This window comes from Rana temporaria, chromosome 4 (genome assembly GCF_905171775.1).
Source record: "Rana temporaria chromosome 4, aRanTem1.1, whole genome shotgun sequence".
Taxonomy (NCBI): Eukaryota; Metazoa; Chordata; class Amphibia; order Anura; family Ranidae; genus Rana; species Rana temporaria.
The window spans coordinates 35,326,169-35,343,813 of NC_053492.1; the positions used below are offsets into that span (position 1 = coordinate 35,326,169).

At 43.7% G+C, this 17,645-nt stretch overlaps 1 protein-coding gene across 1 annotated transcript in view; it reads right to left on the reverse strand.

Annotated features, from left to right (window-relative positions):
* Positions 1-17,645, reverse strand: part of LOC120935600 (DNA (cytosine-5)-methyltransferase 3A-like) — an 80,658-nt gene that overhangs the window by 13,253 nt on the left and 49,760 nt on the right. The window contains exons 16-18 of the mRNA XM_040347649.1: positions 15,586-15,734; positions 12,226-12,311; positions 2,247-2,316 (exon numbers count right to left, since the gene is read on the reverse strand). Coding sequence (XP_040203583.1) covers positions 2,247-2,316; positions 12,226-12,311; positions 15,586-15,734 — 305 coding nt within the window. The remainder of the gene's footprint in view (positions 1-2,246; positions 2,317-12,225; positions 12,312-15,585; positions 15,735-17,645) is intronic.

A 17,645-nucleotide genomic window follows, 5' to 3' on the forward strand; every position in this document is an offset into this window, starting at 1 on the left:
CTGAGCTTTTGGGGGAAAAGAGAGGGGGAGCAGGTACATGATTTTGACAGGTACCTACTCCCACTTCCGTTCCAGTCACCTACTGAGGAAGCCCAATGAGAGGGTGAATCGCGAATAGAGTGGAGAAGCCGAGTCTGTGAGAACATATTAGTCACCGTGGGCAAGACCTGCGCTGAACAAGCCAATGTTTTATATGCTTATCTGATGTTTTTACTTTGTAAGTGTAACTCTTTGGGGGTGGTTTAATAAATGTAGCAACAGAGAAAGACTATGGTAGTTACGTTTGTTGTTCCATGTTACAAAACCACACAGATTAACCACTTCAATACTGGGCACTTTCGCCCCCTTCCTTCCCAGACCAATTTTCAGCTGTCAGTGCTCTCACACTTTCAATGACAATTGCGCAGTCATGCTACACTGTACCCAAATGAAATTTTTATCATTTTGTTTGCACAAATAGAGCTTTCGTTTGGTGGTATTTATTTACGACTCTGTTTTTATTTTTTTTGTTTTTTTTTGCGATATAAGTGAAAAAAGAGCAGAAATTTTTAAAAAATAACAATATTTTCTTCTTTCTATTTTAAAAGAAATCCAAGAAAATCGAATTTTGTCATAAATTAAAGCCAACATTTATTCTGCTACATGTTTTTGTTAAAAACTTCCCGTTAAGTGTATAATAATTGGTTTGTGTGATCACGGACATATGTACGCAAATGATCATGTACAGATGTGCGCAGGAGATCACGGACATATGTGTGCAAATGATCATTGGGATATGTGATTTTACTGTTACATATGTGGGGGAACAGGTCTTTTTACTATGTGGGGACATGTGTGTATGGGGACATGTGTTTTGGGGGACATGTGTGTTTACTGTGTGCATTTTACATTGTGTGTGACACTAGGCTGGTGATCAGTGAGTAAAAAGCTGTAAAAAACAGCTCATACTCACTGATCACCAGCTGGGCTGCAGCGATCCACCCTCCTCTCCTCACCGACAACTTCTGTGTGAGGAGAGGAGAGCCGGTTGCCTAGCAACCGGCTCTGTGTTTACATCACATGATGGCTGTGATTGGACACGGCCGTCATGTGATCAGGAGGGCCAATCACAGAGCCCTCCTGCTGATCTGAGATGCGCCGTGTCCCGGTGACACAAATGCATCCGAATCGCGCCACTGCGCGGGAACGCACGTGCGCGATTCCCCTCCTTCTGAGAGACGTTTCACCCGGCCATATATATGCAGTGGCCGGGTGGGAAGTAGTTAAAGAGGAGCTGAACCTGAGTGAGAGAGTGAAGGAGGGTGTTCCCTGGAATCAGATGTAGTGAATCCACCAGGGGGACAGGCAGTTTAAGGAGCATGAGATTCTTACCACCAATAAGCCAAAAAAATAAAGTAATGAGGAAGATTTGAATGCAAGATTTTTTCTATTAGTTTTTAACTCATCCTTGAGGTGAGCAGGCATTTTGGCTGGTGATGGTGTGCACATAGCATTATACTCAAGAGAGAGAGGATCTGCACAGCAGTGTTTGTTTACAACACATTTTATGAGAACTTTTTTTAAAGAAAATACAGTTGTTTTTTCACTATTATTATTATTTTTATTTATTTTTCATTAATATTTTTGAGCGGTCACACAAGGACTGACTAGAGTATGAGACAATCACTATTAATAAGCATTGTACACTTTATATTTGTATGTATATTTTAGAGTATATTTTTTTAGAGCGCTGTAAAACTATGTACTATTTAACAATTATTATAGTCTATATTAGGTGTGGTGATTCACTGAGAGTGTCCCAGCAGCTGTGGAGATATTGTAATTTATTATTACTATTCACATTTATATTTGGATTTATGCTAGTATTTGGCGCTGATTGCTTTTTTCACAGTTTATATTTACTCACAAGTCATCATAAGATGTGCAATACTATCCAATGCTAAAATTACTAAAAAACACTGATCCCCTTATACAGCTTGAACAGGCATCTTCTGATACTGCACACTGACCACCCTGTTCTAGGGAACATTGTACCTTCCAAGGCAGAGGAAGTCATATACAGTAAATAGGTGATACAATACAAAGTACACCACTGAAAATGCACCAAGTGGGTCAGCATGGCAATGCTTTATCACATGGGCTGCAATCTAACCTCTGCTATCACTAAATGACTACAAGACTCATTAGAAGCAATGGTCTGTTGTTTTGATCCTGCCACTATATCACACACCCCAATTATTCCTTACATTTGCTTCTCGTCCAGGTTCCAGACAGTCCTGTAAGGTCAATTTGTCTCTTTCCGTAGCGACCAGTTGCCTGCCGAGACAGGAAAGAAGAAATGAGAGTGAAAAACAAGCTATGGCAGTTCTATGGCACATCCAGTTCAAAAAAGAAAATATCTTTATCTTTCACAGTCAACTTTTACTTTGTGCCTGGGAAATATCGGGGTGAATTATTAACCACTTAAGGACCGCCTAACGCCGATATACGTTGGCAGAATTGCACGGCTGGGCACAAGCACGTACAGGTACGTTGCCCTTTAAGTGCCCAGCCGTGGGTCATGCGCGTGCCGCAGCCGGCGCGCTTGTGACCCGGTCCGAAGCTCCGTGACCGCGCCCGTGGGACCCGCGGACCCGATCACCGCTGGTGTTCCGCGATCAGGTCACAGAAGCTGAAAAACTGGGAGAGGTGAGTGTAAACAAACCTTCCCCGTTCTTCTCTGTGGCAATGTCACTGATGGTCTGTTCCCTGTCATAGGGAAGGACGATCAGTGATGTCACACATCCAGCCACGCCCCTCTACAGTAAGAAACACACAATAGGACACACTCAACCCCTTTAGCGGCCCCTAGTGGTTAACCCCTTCACTGCCATTGTCATTTTCACAGTAATCAGTGCATTTTTATAGCACTTTTCGCTGTGAAAATGACAATGGTCCCAAAAATGCGTCAAAAGTGTCCGATGTGTCCACCATAATGTTGCAGTCACGAAAGAAAAAAAAATCGCTGATCGCCGCCATTACTAGTAAAAAAAAACTATTAATAAAAATGCCATTAAACTATCCCCTATTTTGTAAATGCTATAACCTTTGCGCAAACCAATCAAGAAACGCTTATTGCGATTTTTTTTTACCAAAAATATGTAGAAGAATACGTTTCGGCCTAAACTGAGGGAAAAATATGTTTTTTTTAATATTTTTTGGGGGATATTTATTATAGCAAAAAGTTAAAAATATTGATTTTTTTTTCAAAATTGTCGCTCTATTTTTGTTTATAGCGCAAAAAATAAAAACCGCAGAGGTGATCAAATACCACCAAAAGAAAGCTCTATTTGTGGGAAAAAAAGGATGCAGATTTTGTTTGGAAGCCATGTCGGACAACCACGCAATTGTCAGTTAAAGCGATGCAGTGCGGAATTGCAAAAAGGGGCCAGGTCCTTTACCTGCATAATGGTCCGGGTCTCAAGTGGTTAAATGGTTTTGTAGACACCCATTAGAATTCTGTTTGGGCACAGCACTGAAAGTGTCAGTGTTTGTGCTCAATCCATGTACCAGTCAGACAGGTACATAAATTTGTTGATGTCCACACTGCTCACTGTCACCCTCCCCACCCACTGTGCCCATCACACTGACAGGCGCATGGCCAAGGAATTTTATACTAGGAGTGGGTGGAGCCTGCTGGGGGAACTGAAAGACTAGTTCCCCATCAGGTCCACTTCACTTTTGATTGGTGGCACACAGGAGTGGGTAGATTTATAGCCGCTATTCAGTCCACTGCTGTCCGCCCTCTTAGTAACAAGCAATTTCCCAAATATGGGCATTGCCCATATTTGGGTAATGACATCAGCTGTATCCCCAGTCCTTCTGTTTACATTTGGCTTTCGGTCATGGATTCTCCCAGCAGACAGCTAAATGAGGCCAGGGATGCACCCCTGTGCAGGAAGCTGTCACAATCATGGCATCTGCTCAGCACAGGCACAACCCACTCTCAGTAGTAGTGTACCTCTTGTACGCCAGAGTTGATCTTATTTACCGCAATTTTCCTAATCTGAAAACTGGAGGTAATAGTTTCATAAATTGTTGCTGCGGTAGCAACAGTTATGGTAATAAGAACTACATGAATTTGCCTCACGTGTCCGTAATGATTAACCCTGAGGGCGGGGTGAAACACGTCGGAGGCATTGTGTTGCTATGGATATTTACAGTGCCTTGAAAAAGTATTCATACCTCTTGAAATTTTCCACATTTTGTCATGTTACAACCAAACACATAAATGGATTTTATTGGGATTTTATGTGATAGACCAACACAAAGTGGTGCATAATTGTGGAAGGAAAATTATAAATGTTTTTCACAATTATTTACAAAGAAATTCTGAAAAGTGTGGTGTGCATTTGTATTCAGCCCCCCTGAGTCAATACTTTGTAGAACCAGATTCCGCTGCAATTACAGCTGCAAGTCTTTTTGGGAAAGTCTCTACCAGCTTTGCACATCTAGAGAGGGACATTTTTGCCCATTCTTCTTTGCAAAATAGCTGAAGATTTGTCAGACTGGATGGAGAGCGTCTGTGAACAGCAATTTTCAAGTCTTGCCATGGATTCGCAATTGGATTTAGGTCTGCACTTTGACTGGGCCAGTCTAACACATGAATATGCTTTGATCTAAACCATTCCATTTAGCTCTGGCTGTATGTTTAGGGCCATTGTCCTGCTGGAAGGTGAACCTCCGCCCCAGTCTCGAGTCTTTTGCAGACTCCAACATGTTTTCTTCTAAGATTGCCTCTATTTGGCTCCATCCATCTTCCCATCAATTCTGACCAGTTTCCCTGTCCCTGCTGAAGAAAAGCATCCCCACAACATGATGCTGACACCACCATGTTTCACGGTGGGGATGGTGTGTTCAGGGTGATGTGCAGTGTTTGTTTTCCGCCACACAGCGTTTTGCTTTTAGGCCAAAAAGTAAAATTTTGGTCTCATATGACCAGAACACCTTCTTCCATATGTTTGCCGTGTCCCCCACATGGCTTCTTGCACACGGCAAATAGAACTTCTTATGGCGTTCCTTTAACAATGGATTTCTTCTTGCCACTCTTCCATAAAGGCCAGATTTGTGGAGTGCACGACTAATAGTTGTCCTGTGGACAGATTCTCCCACCTGAGCTGTGGATCTCTGCAGTTCCTCTATAGTTACCATGGGCCTCTTGGCTGCTTCTCTGATTAATGCTCTCCTTGCCTGGCCTGTCAGTTTAGGTGGACGCCCATGTGTTGGTAGGTTTGCAGTTGTGCCATGCTCGTTCCATTTTCAGATGATGGATTGAACAGTGCTCTGTGAGATGTTCACAGCTTGGAATTTTTTTTTTATAACCCAACTCTGCTATAAACTTCTCCACAATTTTATCCCTGACCCATCTGGTGTGTTCCTTCGCCTTTATGATGCTGTTTGTTCACTAAGGTTCTCTAACAAACTTATGATGGCTTTAGAGAACAGCTGTATTTATACTGGAATTAAATTACACACAGGTGGACTCTATTTACTAATTAGGTGACTTCTGAAGACAATTGGTTCCACCGATTTTAGTTAGGGGTATCAGAGTAAAGGGGGCTGAATATAAATGCACATCACTTTTCAGATATTTATTTGTAAAAAAAAAAAAATTAAAACATTTATAATTTCCCCTACACTTGACAATTATTTGCCACTTTGTGTTGGTCTATCACATTGGTTCTCAACCTTCTAGTGCTGTGACCCCTTGATAAAATTTCCCAAGTTGTGGGGACCCCTAACGGTAAAATAATTTTCGTAGCGTGGGTTGTCAGCACCCAAGGCAAGACAAGTAATTTGCGCCCCTAACCCATGGACATTTAGCGCTACCTGAGTCCTTTTAATGGCAACTATAATTACAGGTAGCGTTACTTACTGTGTCTCCGGCTTCACTGTGTCTCTGACTTTGTGGTGTCTCGTAGCAGTGACACCTATGCCAAAATCAGGAGATGGGGTCTCCTTCAGCCCCTCCCACTTCACGAAACTCACCAGTCAGCTGACCTCTAGTCTTTGCCCCCCCAGCCATGCTGTAAACTGAATGGGCTCCTGCGAAGAGGCTGAGTGGACCACTACGGGCTCCAGGAACAGCCCAGCTGGGCGGCCACAGGCTCCAGAGATAGCCCTGCTGGGTGGCTGCAAAAAGGCTGGGAGAGTGGTGTGGGCTTCAGAAACAGCCCAGGATTCGGTGACCCCTGGCAAATCATCATTCGACCCCCGAGGGGGTCCCGACCCCCAGGTTAAGAACCACTTAACCTGGGGGATCACATAAAATCCCAATAAAATACATTTACGTTTTTGGTTGTAACATGCAAAATGTACAAAATTTCAAGGGGTATGAATACTTTTTCAAGGAACTGTAGGTGATTTTATAGCATATTTATTTGTTAGTTGTTAGATTTTAAGACCATGTGCAATTTTAAGAAGTTAAGCTCCTCCTATTGATATGCAATAGAACCAGTTGGACTAGGCTTATGAGCCAAGCAGAGCAAGCTCTTGGCAGAATATGATGTAAGAGGAAGTAAGGGGGAGGTGGGGACATTGAACAGGCATATGGGCAGACAGAGGCTAGTTGGTTTGGCAAAAACAAAGAGGCAAGACTTGTTCTGGAGACTTGAGGAAACAGAAGTTTTGATTTGGACTGAGAAAAGAACCATGAAGAACATTACATCTTGAATCCATCTCTAAGTTGAGTAGCAGTTTAGTATACGTATTGCACATGCTTATTTTGGTAGAAAGGATAATTGGCTTGTGCATGTTGTAGGAGTATTTTGTAACTATGAATTGTGTTTTGTGCAGTTGTTTGTGCGACTTTTCTGTTTAGTAAAGGCAATGATGTATTACAGAAGTCTAAGCTTCCTTGGCTTTACCACAAGAACCTTTATTAGACACCAAGCTAAACAGCAAAACAGGCATGGCTTGGATGAATCAAGCTGAGGATGCTTTTACCCGTCAACTCGTGCTGGGCTATCTTCTCCTACTTCTACAACATGCTTTGGGTCAGGAGTCAGGACAAACCTTTCCCCAGCCTTCACCCTCACAAGTCAGAGGCATCCAATTCATCAGACCTTGTAAGCCTTAGCGGGGACTCCCTAAGCATTTATCACTGGTCCACTCCCTCAGAGTTACTAGTTCCTTTGGAATTATTTCATTAACTTATTCGACTATTAAACATCTACCTTCTCATTTCCAAATTGTGTGTGATGTTTGATTGCCTATTTACATATTGCACTTTCCCTATCTGAATTCTATATGCATGTTTCTTCACCTATATTGGTTTCCTCAACAAGGCTGCCCAAGTCTTAAGCAGGAAACAAATTCCTATAAGATTCCACTTATACTGTATATGTGTGTGTGTAAAGCTGGCCAGAGATGGGATAATTATTTTCATTCGGCCGATGGCCTGAACAAAAGAAAAATGAAAAGATTCCTCCATCCACCAGTGGTGGTGCGTCCATAAGGGGCACAGGAGCACCGCCCCCTCTCTCCTGCACCCGTCACTCAACCATACATAGATTCATGCATTGCATGTCACAGATGCCACCCACTATTCAGGTGGCCAGCCCCCTGTTGAGTGCCGGCCATCTGAATAACTGGCTCGGTGTGTTTTGGAATTGTCTGTGAGCACTAATCGGCTTCCAAATGGTTAACCAGAGGGCTCACAGGGTGTGTGTTCCCTGGTTAACACTGACACGCGTCTCAGCCAATTAGGTTCACCGGGTCTGGTTACCGGACACCTGATTGGCTGAAGCGACATCGAGGGTGGGAGAAGACATCGAGGGAGCGTGGAGGATGATGGCTGACCCGAGAAAGGTAAGTGCCGGGCAGGGGGGGACAAACTGGCGGCATTTTACGGGGCAAACTGGCGGCCTTTTATGGGGAAAACTGGCAGCAATTGATGGGCACAGTGGCGACAATTGATGGGCACACCATTATTACTGAATTACTGGCCATTTGAAGATATACACCCATTCATTATATGTGGACTCTTTATATACACCATCACCACTGTGTAGTGCTTTCTCTTTTTCATTTATTTATTTTTTGTCACTTGTCACTCGTTTTAGGCACTGTCTTTTAAGTTTAAAGCGGGAGTTCACCCATAAAACAATTTTTCCCCTTAGATGGATGCTCGTTTTGTCTAGGGGAATCAGCTAGTTGTTTTAAAATATGAGCTGTACTTACCGTTTACGAGATGCATCCTCTCCGTCGCTTCCGGGTATGGGTCTTCGGGAGCGGGCGTTCCTTCTTGATTGACAGTCTTCCGAGAGGCTTCCGACGGTCGCATCCATCTCGTCACTAGTAGCCGGAAGAAGCCGAACGTCGGTGCGGCTCTATACTGCGCCTGCGCACCGACGTTCGGCTTCTTTCGGAAAATCGTGACGCAATGGATGCGACCGTCTGAAGCCTCTCGGAAGACTGTCAATCAAAATAGGAACGCCCAGTCCCGCAGCCCATACCCGGAAGCGGTGGAGAAGATGCATCTCGTAAACGGTAAGTACAGCTCATATTTTAAAACAACTAGCCGATTCCCCTAGACAAAACGAGCATCCATCTAAGGGGAAAAAGTGTTATGTACGGGTGAACCCCCGCTTTAAGTTTAAGTTTCACTTTCAAGTGATTACTTACTTTTTTATCCATCTTCACTGGTTATTCCTTTTTGACAACACAGTCATGTTTGGATATTTGTGTTTTTATGTTTGATGTATTTTTCTTGAGCGCGGTATCACTTTCCACATATTCATTTATTATTGGTGCACAGTGAACACTATTTAGATATCGCTGCTTAGACATCAATACACACTATTGATCATTCACCATTTACTCAGAGTAGTGCGAGAGACTATCATTTATTTTAAATTGATGGGCACAGTGGCAACAATTGATGGGCACAGTGGCAACAATTGATGGGCACAGTGGCGGCATTTGATGGCACAGTGGCGGCAATTGATGGCACAGTGGCAACAATTGATGGCACAGTGGCTGCGTTTAATGGCACAGTGGCAACAATTGATGGGCACGGTGAGGCTGCAAAGTTTTTTTTTCGTTTGTTGGCCCCCCCCCAAATTTTTGAGCACCAGCCGCCACTGCTATCCACACAAGCAAGGTGCATGGAAGAATCCCTCCATGCAAGAACATTGTATTTGACAGCAAGACTCTCTGCAGTCAGACCATACTGTTTAGCAACGGCAGTTAAAAAACAGCAATAACATTTTTCCAGCATTCCCATTTGACAGAAGTTGATCAAACGATCAATTTCTGTAGATCAGGAATGGCCACGCATGGATCAAAAGTCGTTACCACCCCAGGCAAAGGGTGGCAGCAGCTAAGTCAAGGTGATATTGGGTGTTCCCCCTCGGCAGTGAGTCAGTGGGAGTGATCGTCCCGCTGTGCATGCTGGGGAGGGGTACTTAAGGAACAGACGGAGCTGGAAAGAGGTCGTCGGTCGTTGGTTGTCCCATCACCTCGTGACCCTCCTGGCCGGGGGTGTGTGCTCCTGCAATCCTGGCTCTGGGACCATGTTGGTCCGGGGTTGTGATCTGCCTAAGTAGGCCCAGTAGTCAGACTGGGTCTACGCTTGCGAGGTGATCCTGTGCTGTCCATCCTGGAGGGAGGAAATTGCTTGATGAAGGACCTATCTTGGAGAGGACCAAGCAAGAGGCTGGTATGTCAGGAGAGGCCTGGAAACTTCATCGAAGGATACAGCATATACTGAGAGGCTTGATGATGATCGCCTGTCAGACTTGAGTTCTACAGAAGTTAATCTGGAGAGATTCGGGTGCTGAATCCTGTGTTAAGGGGATTCTGGACCGAAAGTGTCTCCATTTGAGAGAAGGTCTGTGGCAGAGACTGTACCTTATTCCGCGCGCCGTTCCGGCTGCTAGGCCAGTGAGAGGAACCTATCCGGGTGCGCAGAACCCACTCTGGCTAGAGTGGCGACGAGAACAGTGTTGCTGGAAGCAGGAGTGTTTCCTGATTGAAATTATGCACCTGAACCTATCTACCTGTTTTCCCTTCCACCTCTTCAACCACTTCTTCTTTCTTTACCAAGTTCTGCAAAAAAATCTTAGAGAAAGAAGTGTAAAGTGTGGACATTGAACTTTTTCAACTGTCATCTACTACCCTGGACAGCGAAAAGATAGAGGTAACATGCCACCCTAAAATACTCAGCAGCTCCTGCGGGGGTAGTGCTACATACTGTATGTAACTGTGTGGCAGCACTAGTGACCTAGTCCAAGATCTAAGTTCAGGTTGCAGTGGCTGATGATGTTTAGATTGGTTTGATGGGGAAATTGTATATTTTATATTTCCTTATTATTGTTGGCTCATATTGTGACTCACTAATGAATTCTAAGCCTCCAAATCTTGGTTAAGGGGCCATACAAAGACTGCATAGAATGCATTAAGATAAAAAACCTTCTGCCTTTACAACTCCTTTAAAGCGGGAGTTCACCCGAAAAAAATATTTTAACATTAGATTGAGGCTCATATTGGGAAGCAGAATCAGGTGTTTTTTTTTAAATCGAAGCAGTACTTACCGTTTTAGAGAGCAATCTTCTCCGCCGCTTCCGGGTATGGTCTTCGGGACTGGGCGTTCCTATTTGATTGACAGGCTTCCGACAGGCTTCCGACGGTCGCATACATCGCGTCACGAGTAGCCGAAAGAAGCCGAACGTCTATGCGGCTCTTTGCGGCGCCTGCGCACCGACGTTCGGCTACTTTCGGAAAATCGTGACGCGCTGTATGCGACCGTCGGAAGCCTGTCAATCAAATAGGAACGCCCAGTCCCGCAGCCCATACCTGGAAGCGGCGGAGAACATCGCTCTCTAAAACGATAAGTACTGCTTCGATTTAAAAAAAAACACCCAATTCTGCTTCCCAAAATGAGCCTAAATCTAATGTTAAAAATTGAGTTTTTGGGTGAACCTCCACTTTAAGGGGTCTTATAGCTGCTTACAAAGGGAGTTGGCTTGGGGGTTGTCTATTCTTTACACATATGTCTAAATACTACAGTTATCACTTGGAACATTTAGTCTCACTCAGAACTGTCATTAGGAAAGAGAGGCCCGGAGCAAAGAACAACAGACAATAGGCGCAGGGCCGGCATGACAGGGTTAACAGAAACCCTTACAAGCCAGGGGGGAGTGGTTAGGGAGAGTACAGTGGTGGGGGAGGAGAAGCTATAAATTCCTCCTGCCTCCTTTCCTGGGTAACACATGGTGTGGGGAGAAAAGTTCCCACCCACCCTCCCTTTTTGTTATGGGCTTGCTGATAGTGGTGATAATGGTTTGAGAGAAATTTGTTTGTTTTGGGTGCTTTCCTTGTGTTGGTTTCTCTTTCTGCAGGTACGAGTTTCATGCTGTCGTGGCGTTGGCGGGTGTTTGGACTTTGCAGGAGAAGAAATTACCCCAAAGATGGACGCCATTACCCAGAGGTGGTATGGGTTCTGAAGGGGTGTTATTTGCCAGACTACCAAGGTGTAGCTGGAATGTTGGTTAATGGGGGCACTGCGGTCAGTGGTCGTCTCTGAGTCAGCTTGTCGGCTTGAGGCCTATGACCAGAGGTTAGGTACCGCAGTGCCAAAAAGGTTATAACGTTAAAAGGTTTACAAGTTGGTGTTAGTGGTGCCTGCAAAGTCCAGCACTAGTAAGAGAGAACTGTTTTCTCAGGAATTCTATGGTTTATATATGTTATTTATTACTTGAAGTATTTAAAATAAAGTAGGATGCTACGGCCAGTTTTTACTCCAAGTTACAGTGGTGGTCTCATTATTATTAAAGGTTTAAGGGGGAGTATAAACTGTGGGTCTCAGCAGTAAAGGTTGTATCTGGGATACCATAGTCATGTGTCTGAACCTGGTCAATGGCCATGCCATCATGGGCAGGGCTCTGTGGCAAAACAGCATCTTTAGTTAAGTATTATTCTTATATTATCTTTATCTGTCATTACTTTTAATAAATGGTATACTTAGAAGTATTTGTGTGATCTCTCTTTGCACATATCAAAAAAAAAATTTTAAATCATGTGACCGTGAAACAACATGGTTAGATCAGTAATAAAAATAATAAACTCATGCACAACCATTCTTTAAAGAACTTTGAAGATTATCTGCTGTCCTAAAGGCTGCAACTTATTTGGAAAGTTTATGCCAAATTTTATTCATTCAGCTGCTGTCGGAGTCTCGCTCACCTGTCCATACCCGGCAGGTTTCCCCAATAGTAGCGTAGTCTGTGTGCAGGTGAGACTTTGCTGGCATCAATTGAAACTGGCTTGATCTGCAAGGAGGAGAAGAGATTAGAAAGGAACTCCAAGCTAATGCAAAGGCAGGATGGAGTTATAAAGTAATTATAGAGTCACTAAACCTGCAATAATTTTTACTTTCATTTCCTTAACCCTGTACCGTACACCCTTGCCAACAATGCATATGCACCCTCCACTTCTTCATGCTAGCAACATCTCTTATGCAGAAGCAAAGCAAGGAAAACTGAATTGCATCATTTGTTCTCCTGCCTGCCGAACGGTACATCAGATCCTGAAGTGGATATTAGATCCAAGAGGGCTGAGGGCAGGGTGCTGTGATGTTTTTAGGAAGCTATGTACAGCACCTCACCAGCTCCTCTTACCAGCCAGGATATGCCTGCATTGTATAGAGAGGCACAAAGTCCCTATGATGACATCACTGGATCTAAAATAAGATATGTAATGAAAACAGAAAGATTAATAGATAAAAATGTAAATTAGAGTTACAATGGGGGCAAGGAAGAAAAACTATAAGCAGATTTAATAACGGTTGAGCCAATTGGTTAATATGAAATAGTGTTTTATTGCTGTCTGTGCCCCCACCCACCTGTCCTGGTGATCATTGTTAGCAGGACTGAAAATGAGAGGATCCAAGATTTTGAAATGTCACTGTAACAGGAATAGCGGAGAAATCTAGCAATGGGGACACCAGATCCATTAGCAACTGTCTATGCACTACCATGTGTTGTGGTGTACTACATTGCCAAAAAAAATGGCATACAACAATTTTTTGGCCATATGGGTTGCCATTTTAAAATTATCAATCTTTTTTATTTTTTTTTATTACAATTTAAACATCAAATACAATCCCAATTACACATAAATACAGTACCTTACCCGCACATACACTCCCCCCCCCCCCCCGGCCGGCGTAAGCCCGCCTAATTCAAATGTGGAAGGGGGGGCGTGTTTTATGTTAAACTACTGTGACCTGACGTGATTGACGTTTTTCCGTCCGTGGAATTTCCCAGTGTGTATTGCTCCAAAGTACGCCGCAATGACGTCATTGGTTTCAACGTGAAAGCAAATGACGTCCAGCCCCATTCATGGACGACTTACACAAACGACGTAACTTTTTCAAATTTCGGCGCGGGAACGACGGCCATACTTAACATTGGCTGCGCCTCATATAGCAGGGGCAACTATACGCCGGGAAAAGCCTAACGTAAACGTCGTAACTTTACTTCGGGAATTCGCGTATCTAGCTAATTTGCATACTCGACGCGGAATTCGACGGAAGCGCCACCTAGCGGTCCAAAAAAAATGCAGTTTAGATCTGACGACGTAAGAGACTTACGCCTGTCGGATCTAATGGATATCTATGCGTAACTGATTCTAAGAATTAGTCGCATAGATACAACGGCGCAACACAGAGATACGACGGCGTATCTCCAGATACACCGTCCTATCTCGGTTGTGAATCTAGGCCTAAGTTGTAAACAGGCTCTTAACATTTAATTATTAATTCAACACAATTGTGTCGGAAGTACCCCTTTCTAATGATGCCACATCCCTACAGTTATAATACCCCAAAAAATAATGGATGGGATTTAAGCGACACCAAGAGAAAATTACAGTAAAGTAATTTTCTCTTGGCGCCGTTAAAATCCCATCCATTCATTTTTCCGGGATAATCATTAATTCATATACCTTAAGATGACAAAAAATAAAAGTCCACATTTCCTATTACTGTTGTATTTAGTAATCAGAATGTATTTTTCCACCTGTACCCCTCTCTTTCCCTAACATACTGTATATCTTTATGAATTTATATCTGAGTTTTACATTTTCCTTATATCAAATAAAGATAGGAGGAAAAATATCTATTCTGTCCAGCCACACTTCCTGGGCTAGATTCAGGTAGCCGGGCGCATTGTTATGGCGGCGTAGAGTATCGTATTTACGATACGCCGCCGTAAATCAGAGAGGCAAGTGCTGTATTCACAAAGCACTTGCCTCCTAAGTTACGGCGGCGTAGCGTAAATGGGGCCGGCGTAAGCGCGCCTAATTCAATGAGTATGTAAACGGGTGGTGACCCAACGTGATTGACGTTTTTACGAACGGCGCATGCGCCGTCCGTGTACATATCCCAGTGTGCATTGCTCCAAAGTACGCCGCAAGGACGTATTGGTTTTGACGTGAACGTAAATTACGTCCAGCCCTATTCGCGAACGACTTACGCAAATGACGTAAAAAATTCAAAATTCAACGCGGGAACGACGTCCATACTTAACATTGCGTACGCCTCATAGAAGCAGGAGCAACGTTATGCCGGAAAAGCCTTACGCAAACGACGTAAAAAAATTCCGCCGGGCGCACGTACGTTTGTGAATCGGCGTATCTAGGTCATTTGTATATTCTACGCCGAAAACGACGGAAGCGACACCTAGCGGCCAGCGTAAATATGCACCCTATGATACGATGGTGTAAGAGACTTACGCCAGTCGGATCTTAGGCTAATTTCGGCATATCTTGCTTTCTGAATACAGAAAGAAGGTATGCCGGCGCAGCTTTGAATTTACTTGGCGTATCTATAGATACGCCGGTGTAAATCAATGCTGAATCTAGCCCCCTGTGTTTTGATGGCTATTCTCACCAACTGTACTGTACCCATAGTGCAGGGGTGTTAAACTTCATTGTGGGCCGCATCAGCATTATGATTGTCCTCAAAACGGCCGGTTGTATCTGTAAGATTAGATGTCCAACGCATCCCCTCCCCTCACATTACATGTCAAGAGCCATCCCACCATCAGAAGTCAAGTCCCACACTCTCCCTTACATCACAGTGTGCTGTATGCTGCTGCTGGGAAGAAGCTGGATGCATTGTTTAAAGCAGAAAGTAAGGGTCTAGAGGAGGGTTGGAGCTCTCCTGCAGCTGTAGGAGAAGTACGAGGGCCACATGAAATGTCCTGGAGGGCCAGATTTGGCCCGCGGGCCTTGTGTTTGACACCTATGCCATAGAGGATCTGAGATGTCATCTTAGAACAGGAAGTATATTCAGACTACAGAAAACCTCCCTGTCTTCTCATCCCCATAACATTGGGGGGAGGACCTACAATTTGAATAACTCCCCTGATATTATTTGAGATAACGGTGCACAGGACAGCATTGGGTTTCTGGCAGGATCAACAGGTATTTTATTTATACTTATCAAACAGATATAACAAAACTATTTCAATTGTCTCCTTAATGGTCCAAAGGAAGAAGCTAATGGCACCAGAAAGCATAAGACCAATGGTCTTACCTTACCTCCAAGTGCTGGGTAATGGCTCTGCTGAACTGCTTGTCCATCGACACAACATTCTCAAAGAGCCAGAAGAAGGCTCGGTCATCTCCTGGCTTTGGCCTTACTTTGTGCAGCAGACGAGGAAAATCAAAAAACAGCTGTCCACTTCCCCCTGTTCATAGGAAAAATGTATAAAATGTGATGGATCGGGGTAGTCTTTGACCAACAGGCTCAGACTATTGCTGACCTTCTTATGAAAATGCAAGTTTTTCTGGGTATCCCTGGCTTTAGGATTGTGGAGTCGCCCATTTAGGATGAACATGCAGCAAGTATAACTCAAAGCACCAAAGCCTCTGGTTCCACAAGACAGCCATACAACCAGTCGTTTCAAAAGAAAAGGTTGAAAATGGCAGTTTACATGCTTCTGTGTCTAAACTGTAATTTTTTTTAAGTCTAAGTTCAAATTTTCTATATGGTATTAGCTGGACCTTCTACATTTCCCAGGTCATATTTTGCTCCCAGAACAAAATCAAGTTGGGCTGAGAACTGCTCAGCCATTCCCAGGAAGCTTTGTATTTTCTGAATGAATACAAGGCATCCTCTGATTGGCTGCCAGAACACAGTATACTACATACTGTTTATACAGCGTTTACAGCGGGCAAATCTGTTAGCGAAGGGAATAGTTCATTTGGGCCCACTTGGTCCAAACAAACTATTTTAAAGTGACAGAAAGACAGAGCTTGGCTTTAAACACAGCGAAAAGGAACAACCATCTACACAATACCCACAATGATTTTGCATTTTTGGAAACTATCACAGGACCCTAGTAAAAAATATAAGGATCACTAATATCTCCGAGTCCTGCTAGACATCTGACACACTACAAACAGCCTGTTCACAACATAGTAGTAAGAAAAATCAGCAAAGGAAGTGGGGCATAATCGAACCGCTTCCCCTACCAGCCACTAATGGTAAATGAAATAATGTTCACAAATGTATGGGAAACAAAGTCACATTATTCTGTATTGAATGTAAAGAGAGAAGGAAGGAGGAGCAGGGTGAGTGGTGAGACAGCCCTTACTGAATTGCCCAGGTCCGGCGGACCGTTTTCAGCGGACTGTCCGGTCGTCTGTACGCCGCCTAACATGTAGAGAGCATCCTGCCACACAGATGTAGTTCCCAGGAGGGGGTGAGCACGTTACTGACCACCGCAGTAAAGCCTCCCGTCACGGTGGTCAGTAAAATCAGACAAGCAGTAAGTGACCAAAACAGAGAAGAAATAGAGCAACTTCTGAGCAAAAACGAACAATGAGGAAGTGAAAAGAGGAATGTCTGCAGGTAAAGGATGCTTATTCTGAAAAAAAATGTTTTCCTTTACAACCCCTTTAAGCATTTCCTATGTATGTTATGTTTAGTTTACATGCTACCATCTAGTGACCTTTTGTGGTAATGCACATATTCTCTGTGTTTTCTTTTGTCTGATCTATGACACACTTCCTTTCTATGTATGCTCCATCCTTCTTCCTCAGTTTATACTTCCTGCTTAATGGAACAGCTTATCAGGCCGCATGTAACAAGGGAACATGTATTCTGCATAAGAAGCTACAGGCAGTATCATCTTTTGACTGCACAATACTACAACCTGTTCGTCTGCTGTAACCTGTCATCTGATGTATTCTGATGTTTGGATTAAAGCAACTTCTGTGAATGGAATCGGTATTGGTGAGTTCAAGCTATCTGATAAGGATTGTCCTCAGTGATTATATCTGCTTATACAGGCCAGGCATAGAGGTCTCACAAGGGATAAATCGCTTCACAAACAAGTCAGAATAGTGCTTGATATCAGACAAAACAGTGACAAGAATGAGTGCAGCCCATCCACCACAAGAAGTGCTAGCCTCTCACCTCAAGCATTCAACCTGAATAGGTCACACAGCATGTATCCCACACACTGGGGAATCGATATCATGAAGTCTGGCAGTGGTAAGACGATCCAATCACATGACGGGTATGAAAGCATAAAAAAGGGATCTAATGCTCTCCATTTTAAAACATGTATTCCAATGGATGATAATAAAATGTA